Source organism: Melospiza georgiana, chromosome 1, assembly GCF_028018845.1.
Source record: "Melospiza georgiana isolate bMelGeo1 chromosome 1, bMelGeo1.pri, whole genome shotgun sequence".
In the NCBI taxonomy this organism is placed as follows: domain Eukaryota; kingdom Metazoa; phylum Chordata; class Aves; order Passeriformes; family Passerellidae; genus Melospiza; species Melospiza georgiana.
Genome location: NC_080430.1, coordinates 128448797 through 128465780, shown reverse-complemented (window position 1 = coordinate 128465780; position 16984 = coordinate 128448797). Strand labels below are relative to the sequence as shown.

Sequence of the window (16984 nt, the reverse complement as noted above, 5' to 3'; positions counted from 1 at the left end):
GTCTCATGCTAAAAGCATGAACTGTTTTTCAAGCAGCACGTTAGCAACAATTCATCTAAGAAGGAACTGGTTTTTAGTATTGCTTTAGATTTTACCAGGGTACCTCCATTACACTGTAAATAATAAATAAAAGCAGAAAGTAAAAGGGTGATCATATTCTTTTTAGGCTTTGGAAAATTAATTAGAAACTAATCGTGCTCTAATAAATGTGTTAACAGATTCTTCTGCTGAATTTTTCTTCAGTTTTTCTTATCCAGTGCTTTCATCTTTGCCATTTTGCTGTATTCTTTTTGTCAGACTGACTGCCTTCTTTTGCTGACCTTGCCTTCAGCTTCCTAATATGATTCCTTTGCACTCTTATTTTTCTTATTCTGTGATACACATTTTTCTTACTCAACTCTTTCTTACCCACTTTAGTGTATCAAGATTCTCCATTATTTTTTTTTTTTACCTTGATTGAGATTTTTTCCCCTCCATTTCCACTGTGTCTGAGAAGCTGCCTATAAATTACTCGTCTGGATTCCCTTTCAGGGCTGACCAGGCAAAGCATCTGCTTCCTGTAGAAGTGTAAAGAAGGACCTCTGTGTGCCTTATTTTTCACTTCACAACCTTGCAGAACAAACAATAAGCATCAAGAAATGTTCCTTACCCGTGGTTTGGTGGGGAGTGAGTCTGCTCTCCCCACAGGTGGTGGTGTGAACACGTGCATCTGCAGAGCTGTTAAACCTGGTACTTGCCTCCTGTGACCACTTCCACACAGCAAAAGGCAAACACTGCCGGAAGTTTAAAAGGAGTCATAAGGGAACTACTGAAGTGGGAGTAAGGTGAGAAGTGTAAGAAGAGAAGGAAAATTTAATGTAACATTTCAAGGCTCAAGATTCTTTCTGTCAAAACACAGGACTGGTGTTTAGACCTTGATGCACTTTAATATATCCTTTGGGGGTCATATTTACAGTATATATCCATTCTTTAATATTCTTTAATTGAACTCACTGGCTCAAACAACTGTACTGGGCATTAAAAATTTTATCTAGTGGAAGAAAAAAGTCTCTAATTTCACCAGATTTTGGATGAGCATAGGTACTAGTTCATCATCAGCACTTAAAAGTTACACAGCAGAATGCAATATTCTCTAAAGAAAGTTTTTCATTTTTACAGCACTTGCTACACAGCTAACTTGACATAACCATAAGCAGCATATCAAAAATCCATGCTAAATTGGTCCCTGCGCAAAGATTATGAAAACACACAGACAAACAAACCACTCAGAGCATATAAATAGAAATAATACCCATAGATTTCTACTCATCTGAGCAAGAGCCAGGCAGAGGGGATTTGGACATTCCTAGAGGACAAGGGAGCTCCCACAATGTGTGATAGTCATGGCACAGTAAATATGAAGCTGCTGTGTCTCACAGGTAATCCCTTCCTTTCAACTCTTCTCTATCTGTCTGTCTTGTCCCTCTCTTCATTACAGTCCCATACCCCTGTCTTTCTCCTTCCTACTATTGCTGCTTGAGAAAGGCTCCTTCAGTTTTGTGGTTCTGTTTTGGGTTTTTTTTTTTTTGTTTGTGTTTTTTTTTTTTTTTTTTTTTTTTTGGTGGGTTTTTTTTTTTGGGGGGGGGTGTTGGTTTTTTTTGTGTGTGTTTTTTTTGTGGTTTTTTTTTTTTTTTTTTTTTTTTGAGAGCAGCAGCAAGCTGTATTCAGAGTTTGTGCCTCTCTCCTCTAGCTGTCCAGCCCATGTAAATGCTGGTAGGTAAGAATGCTTTAAATGCTTTTTGGCACAGCTGCAGCACAGTCTGGTTGTAAATTACGCTTGATCCTACCCAGAGAATTAAGCTCTTGTTGTGATTGCTATTTCAGTTTTGTTGCTCCCAGAGGAGAAGGGGAAACTGTGCCAATCCCAAACGAGATTATTTGAGGCATGGTCAGAGCTGTGGTTTGAGCTTTTAGTCTGCAGAGAAGAAAGTAGTTTTTATAGCTGGAAGGGTTTTTTAAGGAACTTTATCTTGGGACATAGTTGTACAAATGACTATAAATTATTTACCTACTTAGTAGGTCAGTACTGGATGTTAGGGCACTTAAAAAGTGTGCATTTAAATAACATTTCCAGCCTCAAAAGATATTAAAAATTAACGATCAATATGCTTTGAAAAACAAATCTATTAGTTTGTCAAAACTTTGTGTATTTTTGTTTTATAAATCAGGAAATTATCTGTGAAGAGTAAATAGTAAAGTTATTACCACTGACCAATGACTATTTTTTTACTATCTGTCAAGGCAAGTAGGATTTTAATATTAATCAACTCCAAATCTAGAATTTTAGAAATTTCAACTCTTCAATTTATGCCAGTACATATTCATCCAACTTTAGGAGCAAAATGTACTTTTATTTCTATAGTTCCTTGCACCTTTAGTGTTGATTTAAAAAGCTGTGTTTCCCTGAAGGAACATAACAAGTCAATTAAGAAAAAATTCCTGAGAAAATGAGGATAAATTATTCTACATGACAAAGAGAAGCTAAACCTGATCACTGTTGTGTTAAAAGGCATACAAATGGAACAGAAGGAATTTCTGGGTAAGAGATCAGCGGAGATTTGTCACTGCCACACATGATTGAGTGATTGATAGAAGAACACATCATAAAGCAAGGAAAACATCACACTTCAGTTTGTATCTTTGCCTGTTGAATAAAAGAAATCTTGTATTTTAAAGATTAATAGAGAATTTTATGATTTGAACCAAAGATAAGAAATATAGTCCCGTGATTTTAATCAAGGGAAATTCAATAAAAAATATTGGAGTAGGGATATGAAAAGTTAGAAATAAGAATTACTGGATAAACTTGAAGTAGAGTTTCTCCCTTCCTACAGTCCATCTAAACTTATTACTATTTCTTACATAGAGAGATAGTGGCTTTTGAAATGTTATCAGCCTGTCACAGAAAGGTATACTTAGAGCAAAGCAAAATCACATACTCCACAATTTTTTAAAACATTTTATTATAAAGGATAGGAAACCAAATCCACCTTTTTTTTTTTTCAAACACAGATAAATAAACAGTAAATATCATGCTTTTAATTTTAAATGTGTTTTGCCTTTTGCAATAGGATCTGCAAAAATGGCATTCTTAACTTGGAGACCTGCAAAACTCTATCTTTTGAGAATGTAGTGGAAGATGAACTGCATATTTTGGACATTAATGAAGACCATTCGAAAAACCTGCTGAAGCTAGGACAAAACATGTATGTGAAGAAAGTGCTATGTAAAGAGTAGTTTGGTAACTTATTCAGCAGAAAACTTCAAATTAACCCTTAGTCAAGATTATTTCAAATATATATATAAATATATACAACTACACAAAAACAAATTCTTCCCACTTAAAATGAAACAAAAATCAAAATGTAACAAAATCAGAGAACCCTTAGGGGCTGCAATAGCCCTCAGTGGCAGTATAACCTTGTGATCTTTAGGAAGAGGTGTTTATAAATATCCAAGTATTTTTTCTCTATTCCATAGAAATAAACTGCTAAATGGGAAAAAATAGGTAGAAAGTAAGGGGAAAAAAGAGTTATCATTATTCTTTTAAAAAATCAGATAATTGTTGTGCCTCATCTCAGGAACAGTTTAATAAATGGAACCAAGCAACAAAGAGATGAGAAAACACCTCATCACATGCAGATTCTGTGTGCCGTGTTGGTCCCAATTTAATTGATGGGAGTATTGGTTTTGATTTCAGTAGGGTAAAATTTTTCATTTAATTTCTAGTAGAAATAGAATGACTGTGAACTACTTCCCCAAATAGACTTTATTCATACATCTTAATCAAAAGGGCTGTAAATGGAAAGAGTTATCTCTGTATCCTCATAGGCCACCCATTTCTTTATTGCTTGTTTTTAGAAGACTTTTTTCTTTTCCAATAGTCCCACACTTTTGCAACATTTTAATAGAACAAAATTACTTGTTAGCACCCTGGAAGCAGTCATCTAAAGTTCTTTAACATTTATATCCTTTTGAGGCTTTTCACCCTTTGCATGGGTTCAGGGTTTCCTGTACAAAATAAATGACTGTTGCAGGAAATATATGATATTTACAAGTTCACAATTCTTTATTTTTTATACAGTTCTGATGAGTATTTCTTATAGTTGTAGCCTAAGCACTGTGTAAATCTGGCATGCTTCTGATATTCACAAAAATGTAATAAAAAAGTAAAATAATTCAGGATAAATTGCGCACATGCAAGGATACTGCAAAATTAATCCATTGCCTTAAGCTATGCATTTATGTAATTTTTTATACTCTAACAGTTTGCCTTCCTATGTATTTGATGGAAAAATTCCATGCAAAATCCTGCATTTTCTCTTGGATAATATTTCACATTCTTTAAACCTTCCATTAATTATTCTACATGACATTCAGACTGCTTTTAATGAAAGAAAGGAAAAACCTAAAAACACAGCTACTTTTGTTATCACACTATAAATCTTAGCTCAGGGATTATGCCAATTACCTGATTTACCTCTACAGAGCAACTGAGGAATTTATGCTTATTATCCTTATCATTATTCTTATGTTTGACTCAGTTTATTAGAAACCTGTCTTTAAAGTATTTAATGAAAAATTTTATTTGCACAAATAATTTGACTCTGGGATTCACATAAATCCATCCACTATTCAAATTCAGTTCATTAAGAAAAACAATATTTGGAGTGGTCACCTTGGATGCTTTAAGAAAAGTTTTAATAGAAGTGTCTCTGTAATCCTTTTTCATGGGTATAATGTTGTCATTTCACTGCTGAATAACATTCTACTCAATAGACCATGGTTGATATGTTCCAGTTCTTCAAATTCTGATCCTGTTGCTGAATTTAAAAAAAAAAAGGAAAAAAAAAAAAAAAGACATCCACTGGCAAGCACCAAGTTTGTGCAGAATAGCCAAATCCAGTTATTTGGAAAATCATTTCAGCCACCTTCTTCTAAACCAAGCTCTCCGCAGTAATCAGAGGGTGGGGTGGCTGTTGGGAAGTGTGTGCAGGTTATGGAGAGAGAGCGAAGCGACTTTGCATCATCCCAGCACGCTGCTTTCAGAAGCCCTTCACCTTTTCCCTTCAGACTGTGCCAGTGCTGCTGCTGAGGGCGCTGCCAGCCTGGCTCCTGCCGGGATCCGCCGCGGAATTCCTTCAGAAGTCCAAAGGCCGAATCATCATGGTGGTGGAGCGCAAGGAGTAGCTGGGGCCTTTGAAGTAATGCCACTTGATGCCATTGAGCTTCCCGTGGTTCTGTCCAGCTGTGTAGAACATCCCATTGAGGTTGGAGGGGCCACAGGCATCAAACCACCACCCTGAAACCAGTAAGACAAATACTTAAACTGCAAATGCACTAAATATTTTACTTGGTTGTATTAGGTTTAGCTGATTAGGAAATTCTGGTAAATAGGTCATTAATAGTGCTGGTGAAATAAAAATATTTTCATATTTTCCTTTTTTGCTCTTTTGTGCGATTCTTTAGTCAGGAGTGCTGGAGAACACACACATGTATTTACAGAATTGCAAAAGTAATTATGCCCTAACGCATTCTAGTTTTATTCTCAGTATGTGGAGTAAAAACAAGAACATAAGAGAAAAATTAAGCAGTTGTCATATTTAGACAGTATTGTATTTTTCATTTAAACCTCAGAAAAAGACCATCATTCAAACGTATTTGGAATAATTTCACCTGTTATGTTGAGTATAAGCATGACTTGATTTTATTTACCAGCCCTTTTCTACTGCTTTAATTGTGATTGTTCGCTGCTCAGTTACTTTTGTTTCCAGAATAGATGTTAAAGATTCTCTTAACTGAATTATGAGAATTGTGGTGCTGCATTGCCCTACGTTAAATTGTTGCTTTAAGATGAAATTAATCAGTGAACTCTCTTGTTTATCTCTCCAAGATCTTTTCTTGTTAAGGTGAATTTTAGATTGCCATGGGAGCTAGAGTTTTAAGAAAAATTCCAAATAACATGAAACTTGGCAACACTAGGACTACAGAACACAAACTGACGAGTATAAACTAGGTGATATGCTGACTCTACTGAAAGTAGTGGGAGTTTTTCTGGATACCTTGATGGGAATAGAATTTTCTCTCCAACACCTTGCAGAGTATCTATGTACAGTATGAGAAAGATGCTTAGTTAAGATTGAGAAAGGCAGAATGAATTCCCAGACTGCAAAAAGCAAATATCCCCAATATCAAAACTGTATTAACTTCTGTGGCTAGGAGTTGTATTTGTCAGAAAGATTTCTGTTGGGACATTTTTCATAGTGAGACCTATAATTTTGTAAATCTTTAGGGCAGTTTTTATGCATCTTTCCATGGAATATGGTTGTACTGAACATTAGTGTCATGAGGCAAATAAGATCATAAAGGTCAGGTTGTGACTTTTGCTTTTGTTAGTTAAACACTACCTTAATTTTAAAAAAAGTAATTTCAGCCTGCACATCATAGTATTGCCATCTTCCCAGGACCCCTTGTGAAGCATTTCCTAACAGTCCTGGTAGTGGCAAACAGATCATCCAGTGAGTGCATTCTGAATTCTGCTGGTGTCATTGTGAACTAGAATGCAGAATTTAAAATCTTCTGCGTGTTTTCCACTTTGACTTGTCAAAACTGTGACAAACTCCTTTTAGACAATGTTCACTGTCCCAAGGAATCCTTCAATTCTGTCATATTTAGTGGTTAGACTTTTATCTACCTATAATGAATGCATTATATGGAACTATTTCAGTTTATGGTATACTGCCACTGCTATGGTAATGATTGTGTTTAGCCCTCAGAACCAGTGCTTACTCTGTTCTTCGTATTCAGATCCAAATAATTTATGTTTCTAGTCTTGTAATGCTTAAGATTTTGGAAAGTACTTAGTGTTTTGGTTTTTTTAAGAAGTAACACTTCATAATGAAATCTTGAGGGATGAATTTATGCCAGATAAATTCTGACAATTTTCTATTTTGGTACAGCTGTCTTCCCTTTGATTTCAATGTTATGCCTAAGGGGGCAATAACCAAAGAAAAGGAAAGCTGTACATCTGATGTTTTACTGTAACCAGAGTATAATCTTGTAGAAATTTAAGATGAAGTTAAACAGAGAAATCCAAATCCTCATTTTTCAAAGCTGGAACTCAGATGCAGCTGGGTTCTGTTTATGGTGTTAGGATGAAGACCTGGCAAGCTGACCTAGTTACCTTTTCATCTTAAAGGAACAGGAATAGATGCATAAATGGTCTTTTTTGGGGTAAAGTGAGCCATACAAAATCCATGTTAAAACTGGAATAAGCCAAAGAAACGCATAATTTTATAAAACATTTGTTAGGACTTGCTCCAACCTCTCATCACAGATTTCTTCTAAATAAACACTTCTTTCAAAATGTGTTTTAATGATCTTAACTTTTTTTCCTATTTTACTGTTCTTGTTAGTGAGAATGAATGGATGAATGTTTTAAAGATGTTTCCTAATATTGCATTAAAACTTTGGGTTTACTTTCTCACTGACTTTTTCTTTTTAAGTGAAGTGGGGTTTTTTGATTGTTTGGTGTTTTTTTTTGTTTTGTTTTTTTTTTTTTTTTTGGGGGGGGGGGGGTTCTGTTTTGAGGTTTTTTTTATTTATGGTGTCTTTTTTTTCTCCAGATGGCTATTTCTGTCCATGCTCCCCTGCAGTTCTCTGAAAAGCCTTCACTCCCCTTAGGGCCTCAGATTATCACAAGACTTCCTACTGCATGTCTCAACACCAAAACTCACATCTTTGAATGGATGCAAAGGAAAAGTTTTTTACAGATGCTTTGTATGTTGAGGGAAAGAGGAATGCAAGCAGTGACTTTCTTGGTAGCTATGAAGGAGTGAGGGAACACAAACCAGAGATTTCTAAAAGATACACCTGCAGCACTGCCACTGCAGAAAACACCAAACTGAGCAGCTCCAGAGCTGTGAGACAGCCTGACCCAAGGAAAAACCTCAGTAGCCAGGTGTTGGCTTATTATGTGGAGTTCATGGGATTTTCTCATGAAAAATCTTGTTCATGTTTCTCTGCATGGTAATGGCTTTCCCAAATAATTATAAAGTCATCTTTGAACCGCAGTAAGATTTTAACTTTGGAGATAACTTTTGGCAAGAATTTCCATGGGATTTTTGAATCAGGCATGAAAATGATGAAGATTGGGCATTGTAAGAAGTAATAATAGAAGTAAGATTTTAAACTGAAGTGGTAGAAAGAGGGCTTTCATGAGAAGTTTAAGAGAGATTTTATTCAAAAAGAGAGGTAGTTTCTTCAAGCTGTTGTGACCACAGAATCACTAATCAATCATTTGAACTGAGGGCCAATTCAATTATTTAGGTTAGCCCTCCTCTAATATTTTGTATAATACAAGCAGCACTATCATCTCTATTTGTAATAAAATTCCCTAGGTCATAAAATATATTTTCCAGACAAAATATAAATTAAATAATGCATAGATAAATTGTTTGAAAGTTCAGCTATACAAATAGAAATGAATCCTCACTGTTGATGGCTGTTCTTCTGGAACAGTTAAAGTAGGTTCACATATTGTGTATGGATATGCTTTGGTCTTTAATTCATGTTACTATAACCAATGGGAAATTGTTAAATTTCATTTCAGCTCTTTTCATGAATAAATATATTTTTTATGCTTAAGCTACCTATCTCAGATAGTTGAGCTCCAGTCTACAATATACTGTATTAGATATTTGACTGAATATTAATGTATATTGAAATAATTCCACAAATTCTTGCAAAAATACCTAATAAAAGGGCATTGTTCAAATGAGTAACAATATTAAAAGAAAAAAACCAAAATACAGGCATCTTTTATAATGGTTTTCTGAAGTGACAAGTACAATTTTTGCATGATTGAATCTTCTTTGTCAAAAGTATTATTAAAAAAGGGCTTTTGTATGCCAAAGCTAACAGAGTTGCTGTTTTGGCTTGTATAAACTGCAATTAAGCATGTATGCATGTAAAATTCTTTTTTAGTGACCTAATGCTCATCAGTTAATGAGTGCTCACTGGGAACTGCAATGATTGCTCACGCTGTCTTTTACATTCTAAAATAATAATTGTCTAAACACTGCACATTTGATGGCAAATACTTTCCTCTCACATTTCAGTTCTCCCTCCTGAGGACACTGAATGTCTCCAAATGCAGCAGGATCAGTTCAAGCCATTTAATAAGATCCAAAGTTTGTCTGAATGGTACATTTGTATGGATTAACAGAATAAATGGATCCTATGGAAAGCAAATATTTATTTCTAGCCCTCTGGGTTTGTCCATAAAATTTAATTTGGCAACAAAGCCAATAAGAAAAAATTTTGAATCCAAAAATATTGAAATAGCCCTCAATGTTCAAAAGAAAGAGAAATTTATTTTAGAAAAGATTTAAATGTTTCTGATGTTCTGTAGTTTAAAGAAGTTAGATGGCAATGCTTAGGATCTGGTGATTTTTCATTTGTAATTTCTCTGGATGAAGTTTCGGATGACACCTCAAGCTGGAGCCATGGGACAGAGTCCAAAAGAGTGAATGTAGCAGGGAAGACTTAGGATTGTTTAGTCAGAATTTGAGAGAAAAATTGCCAACAATTTAAAATTAACTAAAAACCTTTCAAAGAAATGTAAAGGAATGATGTCTATTCTTTCTAATGGTAGAGGTTATGACAGGATGGAACACTGTTAAATTATCATAGAATTAGCTAGTCAACATGCAAAGTGTTCTTATATTAAATGTAGCCAAACTCAGTAACACATTTTATCATGAGAATAGAAATCTTGAAATACATAGAAATCTTGAGAATTAATAGAAAGACAAAAACAAACAGATAGAGAAGAATCTGTCTTGTGAAGGGTCTAAATAACCTCTGGAAGAAATTTCTATGTTATTTTATTCCTTAGAATATTGGATTGACCAGACTACTTGACAATCTGAAGATTAAATTAGAATTTAGCTGTCAGGACATAAGATGAAAAGGCATCAGCTTTTCATATCAATTGGTTAATGCAGTCCCTTTCATAGGGACCTTTTTATGAGGTAAAAATAACATGAAACTTGCAGACTGGTGGCTATGTTCTAGTATATCAAAAATTAGTCACTTCCTGAGATCTCCTAACAGTGTATTACAGTTTATTACAGTTGCCCATATTTGACCTAGATAAACATACCAATGTAGTAATGTTTTTGTTAAAAGTTATGCATAATCATATGTCCAATTAAATATTTTGAATATTTCAAGCAAAAAATCAAATAATATTCTAACCATTTGATTATATTTTTTCATAAAAATATTTGGGAATATAAATGGTACTTCATTAATGGTGCATTCTCAGCAATTTCTTTATGAAAGCAGGAATATGAATAAAAATTAAAAACCCGTGCTTTTTTATATAATTAGGTGCATATCCAGGGCTTCAGGTTGGATAATCTCAAATGTCCTGCCATTGTTTCTTTCAAATATTCAGTTTCAAGGAGAATATAAGAAAAACTGTGGCTTTTCTAATTGGAGTGTATGGGCAGATTTCTATATTCAGCCAAGAATTTCCCTCTAAGTCATGACATGAATCCTCCATCCCCTTCTTGCAGAGATTCATAAAATTCACCACTTGGAGAAAAAAGCAGTGAAACAACATGCAGTGAATGCAACAAGGTTTTGGAGTCATTGAGCAGCCTCTAACTTAATAGATGAGAAATCTATTGAGGCTCAATAAATATGTGTTTAATAAATACATATTTCTCTGATTCAGGAAGGCCCTGAGATTCAAAAGATACTGAGAAAATACTCAAGGGAGGGATAATTTATTTGCATTGTTCTTATGCCTGTATTGTCAGAGACAGAAGACTACAGCTGGATGTACCTCTGCTCCCAGCAAAATAAAACAAACAATTTATTCCAGTTATCTCTGCTGCTTCAAACCCGGCAAGATATCTAGAAAGTCTCCCTGTCTTTGTAAAATGATTTTAAGGATCAGAATTTTAGCAGTATTCTCACTTCTCACTTGAAGCAAGATAAATTCTTTGTGAACACCTCAGACTGCAGCCAATTCTAGACAAAGAAAATCACCTTAAAACTCTTTCTTGGTGGGCCAAGATACCATAAGTCACTTTCCAGTGACTGAAAACAACTTCACAAACAATTTGGGGCTCAGCTGACAGGTGGTATCTGGCAGAACAGATGGGAATTTGGCCCAGGAATCTGATCCAAAGATGTTAAATGCTAAGGGCTGTATTGGAAATCCAAGCATTTTGAACTTCTACTCACAGGCTTATTCTGGTGACTGTTGCATTTTTAGTGCTGTTTCTTGCAAAAAAGCTGTGTACATAACTCATTGGGGCACTCCTCAGACTAAAGCATGAAGTAAGATGGGGATATACATATATATGACCCTTTTTTTTTTTTTTTTTTTATTTACTGGCCTGAGATATTGAAAAAAAGAAGAATTTATTTGAATGAATAATTTGTCTTCCTTTAAGGTAAGACTAACATACTTAGATTAAATTTTTCTGGTCACAAAAAAGCAGCTAAAACATCTAAATATGATGACAGTTCAGAGGGGTTAAGAATCCAGCTCATACACATAATTTTGAAGTCATTCCCTAAAATCCATGTGAAGATAGAGCCAAGCAGCATTGCATGGCTCTTTAAAATACAAGAAAGACATACAAAAAATACACTGTTGGTGCTTCTGTATTATTCTCTCAGTATTTAATTTCTCGTTCAAGGGAAGAGGGATGAGATATAGGAGGAGAGAGAATAATAGTTATGATATAGACCAAATAAAACTGACAACTAGCAAGATCACAGAGAGAAATGTGTGTTTTCCTTACATTTTTATTTTCAGCCTTGATTATAACCATACCACAGTCTTGAGCTTTGGCTTATCTCAGCCTTTATTCCTTACATAAATATATTCATTTCACCTCATAGAGATAACAGACTCACCCAAGCTGTCAAGATAGCTAGAAACTTGCCTGTAGATTTCATACCATTCATCATTAAAGAGCTCTCTGTGATGGTGCCAAAACTAACATTCTAATATCTTTTCTTTTTTGGGGGGAAAGGAGGTTTTCCAAAACTTGTTATCATTGCTACTTTTCTAAATTAGTCTTTGTCTGGTAGAAAACTGAAATACACTCCCTAAAAAGATGGTTTAGTATTTAATTAAATTCTGATATTTCTCAAGGAATGAGAAAGTTGTTTCAAGGAGAAAAGCATAGCAGAGTGTTTGAGAACTCTAGCATGATTAAAGCCTTTCTTGAGGAACTACAAATTACGGTGCTGTACAACCTGTCTCCAGAGGAACAGTACTCAGAGTCTAGTCCAAAAGAGTAGATTAATCTATCTCCAAAGGCTAATTGCACCTCCTTTTACTGTGTGGTGATTTGCTAAACTTGTGGTTTCCTCAGCCTTTGGTAACTCACCCCTTCCTCCCTATTAATTTCATTTCATTTGGTACCAGTAAATTCCAATGTGTGGCTAGGCTGTTGATTTACAGGAATGCTGCAGCAATATATGTGAACCTTGTGGAATGGTTGTTCAACAGCAGACTGACCTTAGCAGGGTGTTGACCTGTCACAGCAGGAAAATAAACAAAGCCTCAGCTCCCAGAAGGAGCTGCCTGGGAGCAGGGGTATTTCCAGGCAGCTCAGATACTTGAATGAGTCTGCACTTCAGCACAGACACAACTCATGCTCAGGAGCTCCTCCTGACTCTGGCCTGGCCTGGAAGTAACACACTTTCGTTTAGCATGTTCTCCAAAGGGAAAGGGCAACAGAGTTAATTAAAATAATCTACTGACTTCTTAGCCACTATCTGTCTCCAGATCTATCTGGTTAGCTTCTATTTTTTACAGAAATGGGAAGGTAGTGTCTTATCACTTGTCTACTGGAAGAAGCTTCCCATGATAACTTCTAATATGATATCCCTAGAAGAAGTTAGAGGAGCTTGAAAAATTGGCTCCTTAAAGACTTTCCCAACTGGGTCACTTCCAACTGGCAAAAGAGAATGCAGAGCTGGACTGAGCACGTGGTATAAATTCTCAGTGATGGGAAACCATCTTCTGTTAGCAGATGATTGCTTTAGAGGCTCATATGTGCCTGGATGTGGCCTGAGCTGAACTCAGAGTGCCAGTAACCACAAATAATACAGGTTTAACAGTCTGATCCAAAATAATTAAAACTGTACATGCGACAGGATTTTTTTTCCAGGAAAGTTAGAAATCACTGAGGAGAGTCTCTGAACAAGATCAGATGTGAAGATAAGAAAGGGGCTTTCTTGGTGATACAGTCAGTAAACCAAAGAATCTTTGGTTTTGGTTTAAACCTCAATTTAAGCTTTCTGCTATAATGTGGTGTTCTAGAGATAAAAATGAGCTTGACCACACAGGGACTGGGAATGATTATCATTCGCCAGAGAAAATTCTCACTCTTAGGAGCATTAGGAGTCTGAATGGAAAGATAATCTCAAATATTCATTCTCTGTGCTGCAGGGGAAAAGTACCAATCATACACACTATATTTGGAAAAAATACCAATCATATACACTACACTTGCTGGAAGTCAGATCAACTTGAGACTTTAAGCTGTCCCAGCGTAACTTGTCTGTGCTCTTACCCCACCTCAACTCTTCTTTCTTTCCTTCTGTAGTTTGACTCAGCTACAAAGGAAATCAGCTTAAACCTTCCAGATTTAAACAGGTGGTTGCAGGCCAAGTCTTTCACAGGGGAGTGAATTAGTCATTTAGTGTCTTTATGCATTATGCTCACCTAACAGATAAAGTTTAACCATTATAAATACCTTAATAACAGAATCACATCCCTAAGTGGAATAGATAATGTATGACAAGTCTAGACTAGGATTGTTTCTAAACTTTGCTATCTAATATCTAATATCTGGCCATTTCTTCTCTTTTTTTGCTGGTTGATTGTCCAACTTCTGACAAACTTCTTTTCACCCTTTTAATCTTTTATCTTTTTTAATTTTGCCTTTCTTGCCTAAACAATTACACTAACTTATACTTTCCTCTTAGACATTCTTGCAACAGCTTCAGTGCAGAAGTATACTGACTGCATCTCTGGATAATGCTTTCTCTGCTGACAGGAATCTAGAGGTATTGGCATTTTGACAATATATGTACAGGAAAAAGTAGCAGTAAATATAATAGAAGAAGTTTTCACTCAGGACTTATACATCCATGACACAACTTCATCCATGGTTACTTTAGGAAAACACAGTAGATTCCTTTAATGTACCATATTTTCAGTCAGTTGTACTCACCTCCAGTCAACATGAGAGCACATTTACACATGCAGTTGTCATTGTCAGCATCTTTTGTACTGAATTCAGCACCATGCAAGATCAGACTACTCTGTTTTCCAGCAGTTCCACTGTGACCTTTTAAATAAAGCCTGAAACAACAAGGGAAAACAATCAGGGTCACCAAAATAGAAAAAAAAAAAAAGAGATCCAGATTTTTTCCATATCAGGTTGGCATTGTATGAAGTGCACCCAGAAAACTCGTGAATCTCTTATGTTTTGTCTAAATCTCTCTCTTGTTTCAGGTGTGACATATAGGGGACATTTGGGGTTTTGCACTGTATCTGTAGTAGCACATAGTCCTTCCTCCAGAGCAAAATCAAGCTCAAGGAATCAGAACTGGAAAGACAAAAAAGCAGAGGCAGTGAGAGAGCAGGAGTGAGAAGAGGTGTCCAGATATCTGGAATACATTGACAGAATGACTGACTACTTGAGTAGCTGTTTTTTTTTACTGTTTCTTTCCTGTGGCACAGAAACAGCAACCCCAGTTAACAGGAGTCATGTTATTAATGCCTGGGATTGAAAGAGGATTTTAGCAGCCTTAGAACTTTTAATTCCACAAGCCAAAAACTCAGTTCTGCCCAAAGCTGTCTGAGTGACAAATAGAGAATAACTTAGAGTTCAAGCCACAAAAGTCTTCATAATTTGCAATGCAAAGCATTTCTTTTTTTAAGGAGTCTTTCAACTAGCTGAAACCACAACCATGAGCTTAGGAGCTGGAGCTCAGCTGCAACAAAGGGAGAGGAGAGGAGAGGAGAGGAGAGGAGAGGAGAGGAGAGGAGAGGAGAGGAGAGGAGAGGAGAGGAGAGGAGAGGAGAGGAGAGGAGAGGAGAGGAGAGGAGAGGAGAGGAGAGGAGAGGAGAGGAGAGGAGAGGAGAGGAGAGGAGAGGAGAGGAGAGGAGAGGAGAGGAGAGGAGAGGAGAGGAGAGGAGAGGAGAGGAGAGGAGAGGAGAGGAGAGGAGAGGAGAGGAGAGGAGAGGAGAGGAGAGGAGAGGAGAGGAGAGGAGAGGAGAGGAGAGGAGAGGAGAGGAGAGGAGAGGAGAGGAAGGTGTGATTGTCATAACAGCTTCATATGCAAGAAGAAAGAGAAGGATCTGAGCGTCACTGGAGAAGTTTGAAGCCACAATCCTTACACTCAGGAGTAAGCCCTAGCCACTGGAGCAAATAAGAGAGGAAGACACATCCCTCCCCTCTCCTTGAATCTACAGGCTAGGAATAAAGCAGCCACAGGGCTAACCAAGAAGATGATTTGCTAAGCAGTGGGATAGACTTCTCCACTGAAGTGAGAGACATCTGTTCTCTTTCCTCCATGTTTATTGCAGAGGGGCAAATATGTCTTTTAAATATAATATTAAATATAAAATGCATAAGGAGCTACAAGAACAGAGTTAGGAGACGAGCAGGAGAGATGTCTGCTACTCTCTGTGACTTACCTCAGAGTGCTATGCTAGAAAAAGTTTTCCCAACTTCTCCCACGGACAGAGAGAACAAAGAGAGCAGATGGCAGTCACTGACTGTGGTCGCTGTTTTTTTTTATCTAGTTACTTTGCATGAATAAAAGAGTAAATGCATTTACCAGAGTGACATTCATCCATTTGTTTACATGGAAGACATACTTTGCTGCAGTGTTCACAGTATTGACAGCAGCAGTAGAGAACATCCCTGACCTTTCTAGCCTACAATAGCAGCAGTAGTTAAACCATTGACATTTTTCTGAGATGTGGAGGGTCTGTCCCAAGACTGAAATTTAAATAAAACCCACTTCTCCCATAGAACTTTGGAGCTGAATTCTGCTTATGAGAGCAAGGGTACCATATGACAGCTTTCCTTAATCAAGTGCATGGCTGCTGGTTTTTTTTGGTTTAGTTTTGGAGATTTTTTTTTTTGTTTTGCATGCATCTGTGGGTGGATATTAGGTCCAAATAAAGCTAATTGGATTAAACTTGTCACAGAAACTCATTACAGAAAAGCCTTGTTAGGATATCTGATAAGATTACTTAAAATGTGAAGGCATAGAACCAGATCTTAGCAATCTACAGAGTTTCACACTTGTAGACTGAATCTGAGAATACCCTATAGTAGACTGATGTGAACTTCACCTAATTTTCAGTGAATTTCTTCCTATGCGTCCTTTGTTCAACACTAAAAGTGGAGAGAGTAGATGCTAAGCATGAATATTTAAAAATTAAAAAAAAATTAATTAAAAAAGGAATTGTCAGGTTTATTATTTGAAACTAGTTACATTGCCTACCTTAATTTGATTTTAATTTTGATTGTTAAATGGCTGAGGCTGATGATTAAATACTTTGGATTCAATCCTCAGAGCAAATATTGTATATATAGATAGAAAACTACACACACATAAACGTACAAAACTTTTTGAATTAAATACAAATATCATACATAGTCAAATACCTTCTGATAGCACAAAAATAGTTAATGCCAAGTGTAAGCCTAAATAGAAGACTGTGAAAATCCTTTGTAATTTAACAAAAAACAAGCCAGGAATCCAGGAATCCAGGAAGGTCATGGCATCATGCTATTGCCCAATCATGGTGGAAATTAGCCTGTAATGACCATGTTAATCTATCAAAGGATGTTTGTTTTAGACAAGATTAATCTAAGATCTGTCT

The 16984-nt window shown here is 36.1% G+C and overlaps 1 protein-coding gene across 1 annotated transcript in view; it reads right to left on the bottom strand.

Moving 5' to 3' along the window:
- Nucleotides 1–5136: 5136 nt before the first annotated feature.
- The window catches only part of ANGPT1 (angiopoietin 1), a 150406-nt gene continuing 138558 nt past the window's right edge, over nt 5137–16984 (bottom strand). Inside the window, exons 8-9 of the mRNA XM_058027383.1 lie at nt 14313–14443; nt 5137–5341 (exon numbers count right to left, since the gene is read on the bottom strand). Of these exons, the coding sequence (XP_057883366.1) occupies nt 5181–5341; nt 14313–14443 (292 nt within the window). The 3' untranslated portion in view covers nt 5137–5180. The remainder of the gene's footprint in view (nt 5342–14312; nt 14444–16984) is intronic.